General features: G+C 55.0%; 1 protein-coding gene across 1 annotated transcript; it reads right to left on the bottom strand.

Annotated features, from left to right (window-relative positions):
* Positions 1-8294: 8294 nt before the first annotated feature.
* HAND1 (heart and neural crest derivatives expressed 1) lies at positions 8295-10678 on the bottom strand. The gene is made up of 2 exons (XM_065029308.1): positions 10023-10678; positions 8295-9478 (listed from the first exon to the last, which is right to left on the bottom strand). Exons 1-2 carry the CDS (start codon positions 10527-10529, stop codon positions 9377-9379), a joined length of 609 nt encoding a protein of 202 aa, XP_064885380.1. The 5' UTR covers positions 10530-10678; the 3' UTR covers positions 8295-9376.
* Positions 10679-17535: the final 6857 nt, after the last annotated feature.

Here is a 17535-nt window from a genome sequence, read left to right as displayed (position 1 = left end):
CATGGACATTTTGTGCCAGGCTTCTCTGATTCACTGTCATTTCCCACCCACCTCCCCGGGGCTGAAAATATTGCAGGCGTGGAGGGGGGAATGGCACTGCTGACTAAGATGGGTCAAGCCTGAAGCAGAAAACTCAGGTGGTGGGATATTTTGCGACAAACCTGCGTGGGCTGCATGGATGTAAATGATGGAGTATTTTGAATGCAACAAGAAAGATGGAGTCGGTTGGAGAGCCACGTGACCTTGCATTTTGGGGAGTGTTGGGCTTTTCTATGATGGAGGTATTTCCCCCACCCTGATAATGAACAGTCGCTCAAGTGCAGCATCTCATTTGATTCATGTTTCCTAATCAATCTTCTTTATGTTTAGTTCAACCCCGTGCTTCTGCTTCCTTCTCCAGTACACCCTTGGCTACACTTCACGCATGACTTCTAGCTCCTGTCCTGCAGAGTCGAAGCTGCATGCTGCCCTGACCAGGTGGGTGCTGCTCCGGAGCAACACTGACATGTAGCATCCCGACGTTCAATCAGTCAGTCTGCAAGATCCTTTTCCATTTAGTGTTTTGTTCATTTCCATTTCCCATATTGCTTTTCCTCCTGACTATCAGCCTTATAGACAAAGATTCCTCACTTTTTGCTGCAGTGAGGAAGTGGGTGATGCCGGATACCAGAGCTTGAACACTTCTTTTCCTGAATCCTGTCATGGTGTTTCCTAAGGCTCTGCTGGTGCTGTCTCAGGCATGCTCTAGCCTTGATTTTTAGCCAAGGAAGAGGTTGTAGTGTAGCTTTTCAGACACAGTGGATGGTAAGGTGTTGAGAGCTTTACACTCAAATTACATGATCTGAATTTATCGTTGCGCTGTTGATGTGCAGTAAAGCTTTGCACAGACAATTCTCTCCAAAACAATCACACAACACCTATACCCTTACTCCTTGGTGCTGTCCTACAGCCACCTGACGTGTCTCCTCGTCACCGTTTAATTCATGACAAGGGCTAAAACGCTTTCTGGGAGGAAGGTGGAAACTTGTGTTGCTGCTGTGTGGTGACTTCCAGCCGTGCAGAACCTGCCCGTTGACGCTGCTGGAGCTGCATCCAGGAGATGTTTGGTCCTCCTGGTCCTACGTCCCAGGGTATGAGCTTTCACTAGAGAGAGGGAGTGGGGACTGCAGGGAAGAGACCTTCAAGAACTGGTTGTGTTGGTGCTTTATTAAGCTGTGAGAAACAATCAGCGATCACTGATGGTTTGAGCCTAATCTTTTAGCTAAAAACTGACCTCGGTGTGTTTGAGAGCTGAGGGACACTGAGCGGGCGCAGCAGAGACATCCCCGTGTCCTCTGTGCCTGCTTTTGTGGATGTGTCTGGAGGCCTTTGCGATGAACCAGGATCTTTTTGTGCGAGGCAACGTGCTGCCATGCTGCAGGAGTGTTATACCTGTCTCAAGGAGCTCGCAGCTGAAGAAGGCAAGAGCAGAGGTGACACAGAGGTGACACAGGCGGGCACCACAAAGAGTGGGTGACTTCACAGGGGTGTCACCTGCATGTTGTCAAGTTTTTTTAGAAGGTATCGGGGAAAAGTCTTCAGGTGAGGACAAAGGCAGTGTATCCTAGTGGAAAGGGAAAAGCCGTGTTGTTCACATTCTCAAACTGGTGGGTGTGGGCTCTTCTGCCAGCACGGTGGGGATGTGTCCTGCCCGGGGACCAAAGGCTGAAGGAGGACAGCTGTAAGCAGCAACCTGTTGTGCAAGTGCTGGTTTTGGCATGAGAGGGTACACTAGAAACTCCAGCAATACAAACAACCTCTGCTAGTTAATCTGTTATTTGCACAGACTAATGAATAAGGCTGCTTAATCTCAGGTTTGCTCCCTGCCAAGAAACTCGCAGAAGATTTCAGGCTTAAAACCAAGCAGGAACCTGCTCAGTCTTTTTAAGGTCTTCACGCTGAGAAACTGAGCAAGCAGCAGATTGATCTGATGGGCCCAAGGCCACCCGTCCCTCTCTGGGCTCCCTGCCGCCGTGCGAGGGCAGTGTTAGCTCGGGAACCCGGGCTGGGTGCTCTGCAGCTGCACCTCGGAGCCTCTGGGCAGCTGGCGGAGGGACCGGAGCTGCTTTCCCGTCCCCAAGAAGCCTCCTCGGCAGGAGCTGGCCGTGCTTGTCAGATACCGGAAGCGGGATCATGCTGCAGTGGGATGTAGAGATCATAAAAATGGTTTGTTTGCATTTTTTTTTGCCTGCTTGGACATTGAAGTTGAACACATCCAATTCCCTGCGTGAGCTGTCCTACAGCCTCCTCGCAACACTGATGGAAACCAGGCTTCGTTTCTCTGCTCCCCAGCAGAAAGGGCAGTGCAGAGGACTGGGGAAAAATGTGAATTTAATGGTTTTATGTTTTAGAAATGTGGCTGAGCAGGCTGAGTGTGCAGGGAGAGCATTAGGGCTTGCTTTTCTTTTTCCTTTTATTTTACCTGTATCCAATGAGGGGTGACTGCATGGCTCTGCCAGCACTTAATCTCACTTTGCCAGGAGCTGGAGCCCATTTCACATCTCTTATCCTTGCAGGTGGTGTTGGCCTCTTCCCTAAGTACCTCAAAGCCCCCTAATATGCTTTTGTGTTTTTGGAGCTTTCTCCAAGATCTGTTCCCTTTCCGTGTTGCAGGAAGCACTTATTGATCACTGCAGCATCCTCCACAGGGAGCACTGTGCTGTCCCAAAACAGGATTGTTCAGCTCTCCTCTGTTCTGGAAGGATCCCTGTACCCTGCAGGTTGAGGTTCCCATTGTTCCACACCCACCCTCCCAATGGAACCATGTTATTGTTTTTCCTGGAATTTCCACTGGTTTACTGGCCATTAACCCTGACCCTCATGTAAAAAGTAGAGCCCTCGATGCACTGCTGCTGGTCTCAACTCACCTTAGCCCTCTGTGTCTGTTTGCCTGGGTGTAAAAAGCAGTTCGAAGGCTCTTCATTGGCACAGTGATAGCACTGAGTGTGGACAGGGCTTTTCTTATTAGACTAGCACAAACCACAGCGCTGGAGAGCTGCTGTCCCCTACCATTCTTTGTCCTCTTCCCTTCTCTCCTTTTCCCGATCCTGTTTTTCCCCCTATTCCCTGCTGCTCATCTTCTCCACGTCCTTCATGTGCTCCCCAAAGCAGCCCAGTAAAGGTATGTCCACAAGGGCCTTCCCGCCCCTATTTGTCACGTTCCTAGAAACAGGAACCTGAAAGGGCATTGGGTGTAAGATTGCGTGTGTTCAGCCCTATGCAGCTGGATGTTTTGCAGGGTGAGTTGCTGAACGCAGCAGCCCAGGCTCCGGTTTGAGTCAAGCTGATGAGCTCCAGTGCAAACCCTGCCCTTCTGCTCTCCATCAGACACGGCACCAAAGTGGGAGCTCACCAGTGAAGGTGAGCAGAGGAGGCAGTTTCAGGGCTGACACAAGCTTTGTGCACCAGTTCAGAATCATAACTCCTTCCAGCTTTTCAGTTTGGGAAGGAGCTCCTGGCTGACGCAATTAAAGCAGCCTGCTCTGGCCCCTGCATCCCCCCTGGCTGCTCCTGCGAGACAGTTACAGGCCATGAGAATTTTGTCAAGGTAGCTGCAGTCTAAGGCGAAAAAAAAATCCCTTTTCCTCTCAATTCCTCAGCTTTCAGCCACTGGTGACGCCATAAATTCCCCTACTTCTCTGGTTACTGTAAAGTCTTTCAGGGTGGTCAGGACCCAAATTCCTCACGCAAGAGAATAAGCACGGAAAAAGGAAACTTTGCAAGGAAGGACCTTCCCCGCTTCAGGGATCCGTTGCAAGGAATCGGCGAGGCTCCAAGCCTGTGCTCTTGCCTTGCAGTCCCTTGGCTCGAGCCTCTTCAGTTACTGCCAGTCCCGCTCTCCTCTCAGCAGTAAATACTCTCCTACCAGCCTGCGCTTCCCGCTTGGGCTCCAGCAGGTCTGGCTGGAGCTGCAGCAGCTCCAGCTTTGCTATTGCACTTTAGCTTTGGAGTAACCAGGAGAGACAGTTTGTTCAGCATCACGCAAGGATGGAGACAGCACAGAGTCCTGCTGAGCAAAGAGCACGGCTGTTTTTACCCCCTGCCCTGAGCTGTGCAGCACTGATCCTCCACCCGAAAGCCCCAGCTCTCAGCCTGGACCTTAGATCCAGCTGCTGTGTGGAACACAAACGGGCTGCTGTGCCACACACATCATCCAGCTTCACTTGAGGGCTGTGCTGAGATGCCGTGGGAGAAGATCAGCGGGAAACTGGCAGCAAAGCATCATTGCTGCAGGAGAAGATGCTTGCTGATGGGATTGCTCCACCACTGAGCAGGACAAGGACTCTGCAGGAAGCCAAGGTGAGCACCTTTGCTAACTCCACACCAAACACATGAGTCTTGGGAAGAAGCACTTTCTCCCAACACCCCGTGCTGGGGAAAGGGCCTTGGTTGAGTGGAGCAACAAAGGTGAGTTTTGGAGAGGTAGGGGCATGGGGTGGATGGTTAGAAGGATGATTTTGGGAAGGTTGGCCCACAGCACAGTGCTCTTGGTCTTCTCCCAGGGCAGGCAGCTCCATAGAGAAATACGCCATGGGGAAGAGCTCAGTGCTAGCAGACCCACGCAGGGACAGCCAGAGGGGAGAAAACCCGGAGAGTTTGGATTTGTTTAAAAAACAACAAATAAAAGAAGGAAAAATAAATGTTGGAGCCTTCATTTGCCTTGGGGCTCCAGAGTCTTTCTGAGCTTGGATGTTGTTTCCGTAGCTGCAGGTGGGTCTCACAATCGCATTACCCCAGAAACACGGAGATTTGAGCATGAACTATTGCATGACATGAACTTTGCAACTGAGGGGGCCTCTGTTGGACAGAAAACCTTCCCACCTGAGCAGTACTCGCAGGAGACAGTCTGACTTGGGAACCAGCAACTGGACTGAGAGGCTCTGAGTGTTGGGAGAGGATCAAAAAGCTCCCCTGGCAGTAAATCTTTCACCTGCCATGTTACTCACTGGGGCTTGTGGCTATTCCTCCAAGGTCGGCCTCAGGTCAGGATTTCTCCTGTCTCTTTAGCCCCCAAACCTGGAGATTTTTGTCTTATCTTTGACGTCATCTTGACACAGAAAACGAATTATGACCCAATTACCCTTACTGCGAGGGGCTGGGGCTACCTTAAATGGCCAGAACTATCAGGCGCTTCCTTAAAAGCGGATAATTAGAGTGGGGTGCAGGGTGGGGAGAGGGGCAGGAACTGTGGGGGACCCCTGGCATGGTGCTGCCCCTGCCTCCCTGCTTAGCATGGCAGGAGGGGACATCCCATCCATCCTGTCCCACTCACTCTGGCCCAGCCAAGCTGCACCCTTGGGTTCCGCAGAGGCCGAAGCAGAGATGGGGTTCCCTGCTGCTCCCAGCAGCGAGGTGTCGGGGGTCCCCCTGGCCCATGCCACCCCCAGCGCTGTGCCACCAGCTGGGGCCAGGCCAGAGAGGCCCCATGTCGGGAGGCGGCTGCCCTGGCCGTGACCTTCGGGGTGACCTTGAGCGAGTCCCCGCTGCAGCTGGGGACCGGCTGTGCCTCTCGCACCATGGGGAACGGACATTGCCATGCTCACCCCAGGGAAATAGCAGACAGCAGCCTCACAGCTGAACTGCTGTGACAACTAACCTGAAACTTTAAAAATTCCTTTTTCTTTCCCTCTTTCAGTGACATCCAAGCATGTTCTCCCCGCTGTGTGTCTGGGCATTTCTTGCCCCGGGTTGTGCTGTCCCTCTGAAGCCAGCAGCTGTTTTTTGGGGGCCAAAACATGCTGAGCTGAGTCTCAACCCACAGCCTGGACCGTGCTCTTCTGGGATCCACTGCCCGAGTGTCTCTGTCCAGGTAAACGGTGTCAGGAGCAAGAGGAGCCGCGTTCCCCTCCAGGATTCAGCCCAGGGAGCAGGGAAGTGGAGCTGTGCAAAAATATGGGATGCTCTCCTGGCCTTGCAGGTTTGCTCCAGGTATCGGCGCACTCCTGGGTGACTGGGGCTGGGTGTCTCTTTCCCTTTTTTTAAAATCTTTTTTTGTCAGATTGGTATTTTATTTGGCTCCATACTGTCTACCAAGCTGTCCAGTGTAACCCTTCCCTTGCTGCTTCTGAGATAAGAATAGGCTCCCCCGAGATCAGATAAACAGGCCCATAAATACCTACAGCAACAAGAAGCAGGATCTAGGCTTGGCAGGAAGGGAGAAGTATGCAAAAGCAAAAGAAGAACCATTTCTCCTCACGCCAAACCCCAGGGGTGCAGAGCACGGGCTGGGAAGTGCCTGACAGCCCCTCTGCCCCCAGCACTTGTCCCCTTGGCCAGGCAGGGGGACGAGAGGCCGGGCAGGGCAGGCAGCACGTGGCCAGGTCCCCTCTGCCATCCCCATGGCTGGGTTCCAGCAGCAGAGGACACAGCACGTAGGATGTTGCCCTGGGGCCAAGCAACCCCTGCATGCTTCGGTCTGGGCAACCGCAGCCCCGCGCCTGCATGCCGGGGGCATTCTGCTTCCCAACGGCACCAAGTCACAACAGGGTTGAGCTGTAGGTGTGTGCAGGAACCTCCCCTGGCCAATGAGCTGAGCTCTGGGCCAAAAATCCAAAGCTAGTGGCCAAACCATTCTTCTTCCACCTAGGTTTGGTGCAGCCAGCACTGGGAGCCGTGCTGCTGCCTGCCAGAGGCTGCTGGGATTCACCTCACAGCCGGGCACGTTTGCTGCCTGAGGAAGAGAAGCTGCCCTTGTGTAGGACTCCCAACCCCCCTGCTGCTCCCATCCCTTTGGGGGTGACCCCATCCTAGGCTGGACCCCGTCCTGAGCTCAGCATCAACACCCCTTCTTGGCCCAGGAGTGGTGGAGCTGCATGTGCAGTGCCAAGGTTGGGATTGAGCTGCTTGCAAATACACCCCCTCCAAAGTGTGCGTTTTGGGGAGCAGTGAAGCCCTGGTGTACAGGAACCGTTTTGTGCCTTTCTGCCCCCCGGATCCCCCCAAAAAATGCTGAGACAATGTTGCAGGAAAATCCCCTTGCTGGGCAGGGAAACCCCCTGTGGACATGGGAACAGAGATCGTTTTCACTTGCAAAAATCACAACGGAGTGAAGGGTGCTGGCATGGGAGAGACATTTCCCACAAGTTTGCAGCCAGTAGGTACCACCACCTGCATCTCGTGGTAAGAAAAGCCACAGTCCTGCAGGAGCAGGCAAAGCATTGCCCCAGCTGGGGGAGGGTGCCCCCCTCCTGGAAGCAAAGCTGGAAACCCGTAAGAGAAAAACATCCAGAGGTTTTTGGTGAAGCAGGGAAAACTCCTCAGGCTGCAGATGATGTCCCAGATAGAGCCTGGTGTGCCAGAGCAAGGACACAAACTCCTCGGTGATCCCTGCCTTACGCATCAGAGCAAGTCCTAGGTCCCCGTTTAACCCTTTCTCTCATCCGATGCCATGGAACAACCCTGACTGGTGCCGTATGGTTATGGGGATATGGGCTGACACACGTAAACAGGATTGGGGCTGGGCACATTGATGGGGCACTGGATTACAGTGTTAGTGATGGCTTGGGAACTTTCCCGTAAAAACCCAGCCCTTTAAGGGACTGTGAAACTTAGCCATTAAATAGGATATTTGGGGTTTGCTTCCTGATTTTCTTTTTCTTTTTTTCTTATTTTTTTTTTTTCTTTAATGTGTTTGGTTTTAGAAATGCTCTGTTCTGGTTGCACTCATGGACTTGGTGCCATGCTAAACATTTTATAGCCCAAACAAAAAAATTACCACTGCGGGCCTTGCTCCGCTCAGGCAGTCAATTTTCATCTCTGCCTCCTTCAAAGTTATTAGAAAACAGATCAGGGGCAGAGAAGGCAGCTGTGCAGTGTCTCCAAAATGAGGGACTGATTGTTCTGTGAACTTTAATTACAACAGCCATACTCCCCAATGCTTGTGTGTCCAACCGTCTGCATTTATACACAAGCACAGAGTGGTTATAAAGTGCAAGCTGCTTTCCCACAGGTGAGCTGGTGTATTTTTGGTGTGTGTGGCTGCACAAGGTCAATCAATGTGTCCACAATTTATGGCTATTGCATCATTATTTCGATACTTTTATTTGCAAGCAAAAGCTTAGTTTCAAACAGAAATCTTAATGCTTCCTGCTGAGCCTCAGATTAACCCTACAACAACGTGCAACTCTTCCCTATCTCTGTTTTCTTTGCCCCAAGCAGCCAGCTGAGCATTAGGCTTTATCCTGGCGTCTCTGGAGCGGCAGCATGGCCAGGCCGGGAAGGCAGGATCAGGCCCCGAGCCCATGCATGCACATCTTGGAAGCCACCCTTCAGTAATAGAGCTGTGTGCGCAGAATAAAGGAACAAGGATCCAGCTTTAATTATTAAGGATTATTAAGGAGTTATGCTTGAGAGGTGACAGAGATGACTTTGGGCTGTGTGAGTGCTGGCGGATTTGAGGCTGGGGGTATCCGTCATGTTGAGACGGCGAAGAGGAGATGTTGCTCCTTCCAAAATGTGCCATCCTTCCCCAAGCCAAATATAGTCCGGTCCCTTTAGCTGGTCTCCTGGGTCAGGAATGAAGGGGTTGTAGGGCAGGGGCAGAGTTTGTGTCCTGGGGCAGACTGTGGGTACACATCGCAGAGCCCTGCCAGCTTCTGGAGCGAGGAGGCATGGCATAAAGACATCCCAAAGATTCCCACGGAGCTGCCCAAGCCCCACGGGAGAGAATTCCCCCGCAGGACACTCATTTAAGGGGAGTCCTGTGGGCAGGAGGGAGGGGGGCCTGGCCATGGCAGCGCTATCTCAGGAGCAAGGGAAGGCAAAGGCGTTGGACCCGAGGCTGTTTGCGTAAAGTTTGAATTTTCTTTATTTTTTTTTTTTCTAATTATTTCTTTTTAAATATGTGGTGTGGTGCGCCCGGTCCCTCGGGAAGTGGTCATGCAGATCTGAGGTAGAAAACCCGGCACAGGAGTGTTCCCAAATGCACCTCTAGGTAGTTTCACCGCAGCCACACGTCGGTCAGGCAGCGGACGGGAATGGGGCAGGGGGCTCGTATTTACAACAGCAAACGAATCAAACCGTTTTAGCCCGGCCCGGGAGGGCAGGAGCCGCCGATCGTTGCTGACAGCGAGAAGGAGCAACGATTACTGCAAACGGGGGAAGGGGCGAGGGGGAGGAAGGGCCCGGCCGGTCCCCGCTGCCGACGGGGCGGGCAGGACCCGGCCCCACAAGGCGCCCTTCGCTTGTCTCCTGCGGAGAATCCGTCTCGGCGTGGGGGGTGCCGGGCCGGGTACCCGCATCCTGCGCCTGGATGGGCTTCGGGGACTGGGCCGGGCTCTCTCCGACATTGCACATGGAGGGGCGAGCGGGGAGCGCCGTCGGGGCGGCGGGGCAGCCCTCAGGGGTTCAGTTCCAGAGCCCAGACCTGCTGGGGCCAACCCGTCCGGCCCTTCAGCTTCTTCTCGCCGTGGCCCAAAGGCTGCGAGTAGACCTCGGGCTGCTGCGGGAGAGGAGACGGGGAGAGGGGGGAGAAAGGAGCCGTCAGGAGCGGAGCGGAGGGCCCGGCCTGGCCGACCGCACCTTGCGCCCGCCTCGGGGCTGCAGCCGAACCCCGCAGCTCCGAGCGGTTCTTACCAGCCCGAGGATAAAGAGGGTTTTCTGGGGTTCCCACCTCCCACCCCGCACGCTGCAGCAGGGGGAGAAGCAGCCGCCTTTGCTCCAAAACGCACCCGCGCTTGCTTGTCCCGGGAAATCGGCCGGGAGAGGGGAAGGACGAACGGGCGGGAGGCTCCGGCGCGGCCCGTCTTGGGGTTTATCCATCGGGGAAAGAGCCCAGCAGCCTGGCCGGCCCGTCGGAGCCCTCCGCGAAAGTCCAGCCCACGGGTCGTTTAAAAAAAAAAAATAAGCTGGGGACTGGGGTAAAAAAAAAAGGCTCCAGCGAGGCCGAGAAGGTTGTTTTTTTTTCTCCTTCAGCCCTCCGGGCTTTCTCTGCCCGTGCCCGGCCCGGTAAGAACGGTACAGCAGGGGCCCGGCTCGCCTCTTACCGTCTCCCGTTTCCTCTTGTTCTCCCTGCCGTCGGCTTTCTTGAGCTCGGCTTTGAAGCCCTCGGTGTCCCCAGGCTGGCTGTCCTTGGCCAGGACCTCCATCAGGTAGGCGATGTAGCTGGTAGCCAGGCGCAGTGTCTTGATCTTGGAGAGCTTGGTGTCGGCGGGGACGTTGGGGATGCACTCGCGGAGCTCGGCAAAGGCACTGTTGATGCTCTCCGTCCTCCGTCGCTCTTTCTTGGGTCCCCCGACCCCTTTCCGTCGGCCCAGGCGGCCGCTGAGAGCCTCCAGCCGCCCCTGGCCGGTCGGGCCGTACTCGGCGGGGCTGTAACCAGGGCTCTGCCCGGCGAGCTCGGGGGTCACCTCGGCCGGGTTGAGCACCCAGCCGGGGAAGTAGGCGCGCTCCTGGTGGCACCGCGCCGCCGGCCCGAAGAGGAAAGGGTCGTGCAGCATATGGTGGTGATGGTGGTGGTGGTGGTGGTGCTGGTAGCTCCCCACCAGGTTCATGGTCCGGCCCGCTGGCCCCAGGGGCCGCGCTCAGCAGCGCACCATGGCCGCGGCGGCCGTCCGGGAAGCGCTCCCCACCGGGCGGGCTCGGCGGGCAGCGGCGGCGGGAGCGCGGCTTCGGCCTGGGGCTGCCTTTGGGGTTTGCGTTGGTGCGGTTGGGGTTTGGGGTTTTAGGTTTGCTGGTTTTGGTGGCGGGGGGGGAGTGTGTGTTGTGTTTTTTTGGTGTGGTTTTTTTTTAACCCCTTCTGGTGCCGCCTAACCCTGGCTTTATATAGAGCCGGGCCCCCCCCCGCCGCGGAGCCAATGGGCAAGGGAGGATGCTCGGGGGCCCCGGGGGGAGCGGGGCGGTGGAGGGGGCGTGCGCCGCCCTATTGACTCAGTTTATTTGGGCTCACACCTCCGCTGTTTGCTCTCGCCTCCCGCTTGTTCCTTGTTTTCAGGGAGAAGCGGGTGAGGACTGACCCGGGGGGGACCCCAGCCCCCTCCCCGTCTCGCTTCTGTTCCCACCGCTTCCCTGTTCCTGGAGTCGGGGTGTCCGAGCCCCCACGGAGAGCGGCCGCGCCGGGCGGGGAACGAGAGGCTGCAGCGAGTGCGGCGGGGCCGCGAGCGGCCGGCGCCCCGACGGCCGGGCCGGGCGGGCGCTGCGGGGCTGCAGTGACTCGGGGGCTTTTTGCTTCTCAAAAGCAGGAGAACCTGGCGGGGGGAGCGCCTGGCCCCGGGGCCAGCGCGGCCCGACCCCACGCGGGGGAAGGTCGGCGCCGTGGGAGCGGAGTGGGAGGTGCGGGCGGTGCAGGCAGTGCGGGGTGCTCGGGGCAGCACCCGGGGCCGGACAATGAGCAGCCTCCACCGAGGGAGCCGGGTGATGAGGGACAGCAGGCGACGAAGGCACTGGAGAGAGGCTGGGCTGGGCATGGCGGGGGCAGTGGTGATGGCACAAGGGGGCATGGGCACATTGCCCACGTGTGTTCTGTGTGCACATGTGTGTTGCACAACTGCACGCTGCACAGGTGTGCTGCATGCTTTCAGGCACGCTGCACGTGTGTTCTGTGCGCACACCTATGTTGCACAGATATGTGCTACACACACTCGTATGTTGCACACATATGCAGTTACACCACGCATGTATGCTGCTCACACACTGGACATGTTGCCTACACATACCACAAACATATCTGTGCTCTACACACACCCCCTACAAATACATTACACACATGCACTTAACTGCACTCCTATATGCTACGTACACACACTGGCAGCACACGTATGCTACACACAAAATGCCACCATATTTATATTACATACACACACGTGCTGCATACACATACTGTGCATATACACATTGCAGTCATTGCATTTTTACACACAGACGTATGCTGCACATCCATGCACAGACCCTGCACACACATACATACACATATATAAAAATTATACTATACATACACACAGTCATATTTACCACAGGGCAGTGGGGACACAGGGACCTGTCCTGTGTTTCCCTGTCACAGCCGGGCTACGAAACAGCTGGAGGGTCCTGCTGGGGCTGAGATCTTGCACCACAGCCCCCCAAAACCTGAGCCCAGCTTGGTGCCCTGCAGGGAACAACATGTCTCACTCGCCTCTGCACCCATGGGAGACAAATCCCCAGGGTGACGGCTCCCAGATCCCACGCTTCGGCCCCAGCCTGGCTGGGTGACGTTGGGGCCAACCTCTGCTCTTGCTCCATTTACTCCCAGTGAGGGCAGACTGGGCACGGCAATGGTGATCACAGCGTGGTGGGGCAGGAAGGGGCTTTGGGCCCAAGGTATGTTAGCGATTAACGGCGCTTTCCAGCGATTCATCTTGCAGCGGAGGGTGGAAACGTTGGAGGGTTGTTTGCAGGCGCTTGTATTAATCATCCGGGCTAACACACCATTAACGTCCTCCTGCATTTTAAAGATGACAAATTTTATTTGACTTCTCTCAATCACGGTTCCCGGGCGGATTCAGGAGCCACTTAAATGCCTCGGATTTTCCATCGTTAGTTGTTACAAGGCGAGTTGCAAAGGCGGGAGGCCGGGGGGGCTGGGGCAGGGTGCAAGCAGGACTCCAGTTCTACTGGGCCCCAGCGTTCAGGGCGGGGGGGGGTGGCCGTACCGGATCTGTCCCGCTTCACTCCCCCTCACTTTGTTCTTGGCTGCTGCAAAGCCCCCCCTTCCCCACCCCTTTTAAACAAGCGCCCTGCAAACATTTGCTAGTGATTACCCTCCCGTTAGAGTCAGGCCTTGGGTAGGACATCATGTCGCTGATTTCCTCCAAAATGCCAGTGGCTGGGTGGGATCCCTGAGCCCTGCTTGGAGCCATCGGAGGTCAGTGCCCGCCTGGGAGAGGGACACATCTCCCACTCCATGGCTTTCCCCCCCCATACTGGTGTGGCATCACCTGCAGTGCCCTGCTCCTCCTACCAAGCAGCCTGGCTGTTCGCTGAACCTCTCCCTGACCCTGGAACAGCCCTGATGGAGCAAACATCCAGGCTGGGGTCTGTGCCACTCAGCCTCATCCCTGGAAAACACCCCCACCTCCCCAAAAAACCCCAGACCTTCCACCCTGTACCCCTGCATTGCACAGGCCACTCACAGCCACATCCAGCTTGGAGCTGTCGCCTCGAACCGTGCACCAGAGCCACCTCCAGCCTCCGGCTGCTGAGCCAGGTAAGCCCAGCCCAATCCTGGGCATTATCTTGCTTTATTCCCCCTCCCTCAATGGAGGTCCCTGCACCCTGTGCACTTTGGAAGTGCTCAGCTGAGCAAATAGTGGGACCAGTGGGCTGATTTTCCTTTGGAAAATCTTTCTAATCTTTCGTGTTTTAACAAAATAATAAAACTGGAGCCCTTTTCACGCTGACACCTATTAAATCAAACCAGACTGCCTTTGTCATGGCGTCCAAATTTAGCACTTCTCAAACTTTTGGTGAGTTTCTTTAATTTCACGTCTCCCCGCTCATGCAGGGGGAAATGCTGAGCAGTTTGGATTAGGCGATTTATGACTGGCATGGCAGGAGGAACCACGTTTCTCTCCACCTGTTTTCCTTCAAATTCTTCCCAGAGAAAGATTTCTTGCCCTCACAGCCAAGCAATGGTGAGTTGGGGGGTGCTGCATGTTGGGGGGGGTGAGGTTATCCTGGGTCTCCACAGCCCACAGCACCCCGACCCCAGCAGGAGCCACCCAGCTGCTCACCCATCCCCTGCCCTGGGACAGGGGCTGTGCTTTTGGCCCCTCAGCCACCTCCTTATCAGCGCCCAGCGAGCAGAAGCCTGGGGTGTCCTGTGACTTTGACGCCAGTTCTGCTCCCCGCCTCTGGCTCCCTTATCTAAATAGGAACGTAAATCAGGGCCTTGGCAGATGCCCTGGCAGGACAGGGACTCCATAAAAAGGGGCTCTGCTCCAGCTCTGTTTACATTGCAGCCCCGTAAAATATTCCCCTTGTCTTCCCTGCTAGCATCTCCCTGCAGCATCCCGGCACCCTCCTGCTCCCGCATCCCCCCCGCCCCAGGGTCCTCTACAGCGCTGGGGAAGGTCCCAGCCCCAAAATCCAGCAGCCCCTCCATGTCCTCACATCAGGTTATGCCCCAAGATACCTCCACTCCCAGCTGCAGCCTCTGATCCCTGCTCCGACAGCCTCCGCAGGCACAGAGTGGAGCTGAACCAGCTCCCCCGGGCAGCTGGGTTGTGTCTAAAGGTGCCCCTGTGTATTTATAGCACTCACTCAAAATAATGCAGTAATAATCACTCAGCACCTTCCTAACAGTTCTGTTCCTGGAGGCCTCACGGGAGTAGTTGCAAAAGGCCTTGGGAAACTGAGGCACAAACAGAGTCTGCTTCAAGGAGAGGTGTGTGGGGCGAACAGGAGCTTGTGGGTCACTGCTTGGGGGAATTATTTTCCTCCCAGTGACATGAGGAGGGAGAGAACCTGCAGAGGTGAACAAATGAGGTCAGTTGGAAAGTGGGTGTTGATTGGCAATGAACCCAGACCCAGGGTCATGGCCAAGGCTGGGCAACAAGTGCCATGGCTGTGAAACCCCACACAGGGCATCCCTCCTCCCCGAGAGGGCTTGCCACATGTCCTGCTCCACCAGCACCAGTCTTGTAAGGGTGAGCGAGTGTTGGGGTGCAGGGGAGCTCACGTGTGCTGGGGCTTGTGCACTATGTACCCACACACTGCACGTGTCCCCCAAACTGCAGCACTGAGCTGCTTGATGCTACAGCATCACGGAAGCAACCCCAAGTGGGGTTCAGCGTGTCAAAGCCCCACAGAAGGAGCAGGAGGAATTGGGAGTGAGCTGGGTACACACAGTGGCTGTGCTGTGCTGGACCCAGATGCTCCTGTTCTTAGCAACAATCCGCGGCATCTTCTCTGTACACACACCTCCCGTGCCGCTCCTCTGGTGACATAAAGGATGACTGCGAGCATTGCCGCTCCAGAAATACAATCTGTTTATGGCCAAGCAGCCACTGCCTTGTCTGGATAAATCAAAAAGAAAACAAAGCTTTATGGAAAAAAGATTATTAAATTTTCCATGTGCTCCTGAAGGGATGCGCCAGGCACTCACTGTTTATTTTTTGTCCTCTTTCCTTGCTCGTACTGTAAATGACATTGTGTTTACAAAAGTTTTTATGTCATCAGAGCAAAGTCACAGCTCAGCTTCCTCTCCTGTGTATTTTATGTAGATGGATGTGTCTGCGAGGAACATTCAAACTAAACAGAGCGCTGGTTTATAGGAAAATGTATTTATTTGAAAAATCGTAACTCACAATTTCGGCAAAACCGGGCTCCACATTTATTGCCACTAATGGGGTGTGGCGGCCATAAATTAACCTGGAAAATTGCTGCGACCATATCAACAACGGCTCATTGTGCTGACGGAGCAGAGTGGTGCAGTCGCTCCCCAAAGACGCCTCATGTCAATTTGCAATTAGGTTTAAATGCAAACAATAGGCAAAGGGAAGGTAATGGCAGCCTTGCAGCTCACCGCTGGAACCGGCCCCAAAATCATTACTCCAAGTTGGCCTGGGTGCCCCCAGTCTTACTTAAAACAGTGCTGTCACCCCATCTGATTGCCACTGAAATAAGTGGCAGGAGGCTCTACCTGCCATAAAGGGAATTTTCTGTTTATATAACATTACCTGTCATGGACATGCAAGTGGAGATGATGGAAAAAACAAGTCAATGAGCCCTGACTGGCAGCCTGGGTGCACAAAGAGCTGGTCCAGTTGCTCCCTGGTTCTCTTAATCCAGAGGAAACTTTTGCATGGAAGCAGGAGTGATATTTCTGCCCCCAAACGTCTTCTTTCCCCACTCAAATTCCCATCTGAGACCAACCCTGATCCCAAAGCCCCACGGCCAGGTGCTGACCCCATGGCAGTGTGTGCCGCCATCATCCCCTCATCCCTGATCCCTTGGTTTGGGGCAGGGTTTGGATGCTGACCCAGGGTGACACCTCTCTGCTTGCGGGGAGAAGCTAAGAAGAGCTCCCGTCTGATGCGGGTTCCTGACGAAAACCAGCGCCTTCCCCTCCTCTGTCCACTTTCCACTCCTGAAGCAAATTTACAAGGGCTCTAAAATGTCCCGCTCCAGGGCATCAGCCAACTGCTAATGGCTGGGGATTGGGAAAGACATTTCCTCCGCGCGAGAAGGATTGCGTAAGCGCTTATTAAGGCAGCTCCTGGCGTCTTCGTCTAAAGCATCTGGTTTGGGGCATGGCTGGAGACAAACTGCTGGGTCTGCATGGGGTAGGGCTGGGCTCCCCGCTGCCAGCTGCCCCCTTGTCCGGACGTGGGTGCAGGTTTGGGTGAGTTTGTATGCACTGGTGGGGAAAAGGGAGATGAGTCATGTTGTGAGATGTGTCTTTGTCGCTTTTCCTTTGCTCTCCATCTCGTCCTGGTGGTGCCACCGCGGGGTCTTGCCTTCACACCTGTTTCTCTGTTGGCTCTGGCTTTGTGAAGTTCGGCAGGAGAAGGCACAGTTTGAGTGCAGGGCCCTTCCCACCCCAGGTACCATTACACCGCACATGCATGAGGGATTTCCCTGTCCGTGGTCACACCGCCATCCCGCCTCCCTTGAATGAGGAGCTTCCCTCCTGTCCCACCAGCACCATGCCTTGCGCAGGGACTCACCCGGCTCGTTGGTCGGGCGTTGGGTGCTCCTCCAATCTTGTACAATACTTGCGTAACATTGCAGGTAAAAGAGGGTGTCTGTACTTGGCTGTGAGGTGGGAGGAGGTTGGTGACAGTGTCACAGGCTGCTGAAACAGGCTGGGAAGCTCTGACAGGTGTCTGCTGTGCTGCAGGCTCAGTGTGGTGTGCTGGCACTGGGGAGCAGCCAGAGCCAGGAAGCAGCATCCAGCCCGTGTTTCCCTGCACTGAGACCATTCCCAGTATCCGTACCTCCCACCCTCCTCTGCGTACAGATCCACCTGGGGTAATTAATTCGTTTTTACTTTGTTTGGGGTGATTCCAGCTCTTGTTGCACAGTGCCTCATACCTGTCCGAGCTATGCTGGTGCTGAAGGATAAGGCCAGCTAGTGGTAACTTATTATCCTGATTATCCTCAGCTCTCCCAAAATCCCAGGGCTCCTTTCCCACTGGGGGAGCAGAGGGGCTGGTTATCCCCTAGTTCCCCCGTGGCATCTCGAGAGGTTTGTGCAGCCACTGTGCTTGCATCAGGTTATGCCAAGAGCTGCAAGATGGTTTTGCAAGGTTTTCTGCAGATTGGGGTGGTTTTAAAAATTAACAAGCGTCTGTTAAGACTTTTTTTTGCAACTGAAAATTATTTGGAGGCTGGGGGTTTTAAATCATTTTAGTTCTTTTTTCCACCCTTCCCCCCCCCCCCCCCCCCAATTTTATAAATGGGAGGTGGCAGAAGCAGGAATGCAGCCAGCATCAGACTGGGGCTGCAAATATTTTGCTTTCTAGGATTCAAGTTCTGCAGGGAGGAGATGGTGGGGAGCTGGGGGTCAGTTATTTGTGTTGT

The sequence above is a fragment of the Columba livia genome, chromosome 14 (assembly GCF_036013475.1).
Source record: "Columba livia isolate bColLiv1 breed racing homer chromosome 14, bColLiv1.pat.W.v2, whole genome shotgun sequence".
In the NCBI taxonomy this organism is placed as follows: domain Eukaryota; kingdom Metazoa; phylum Chordata; class Aves; order Columbiformes; family Columbidae; genus Columba; species Columba livia.
This window is presented reverse-complemented; position numbering and strand designations above follow the sequence as displayed.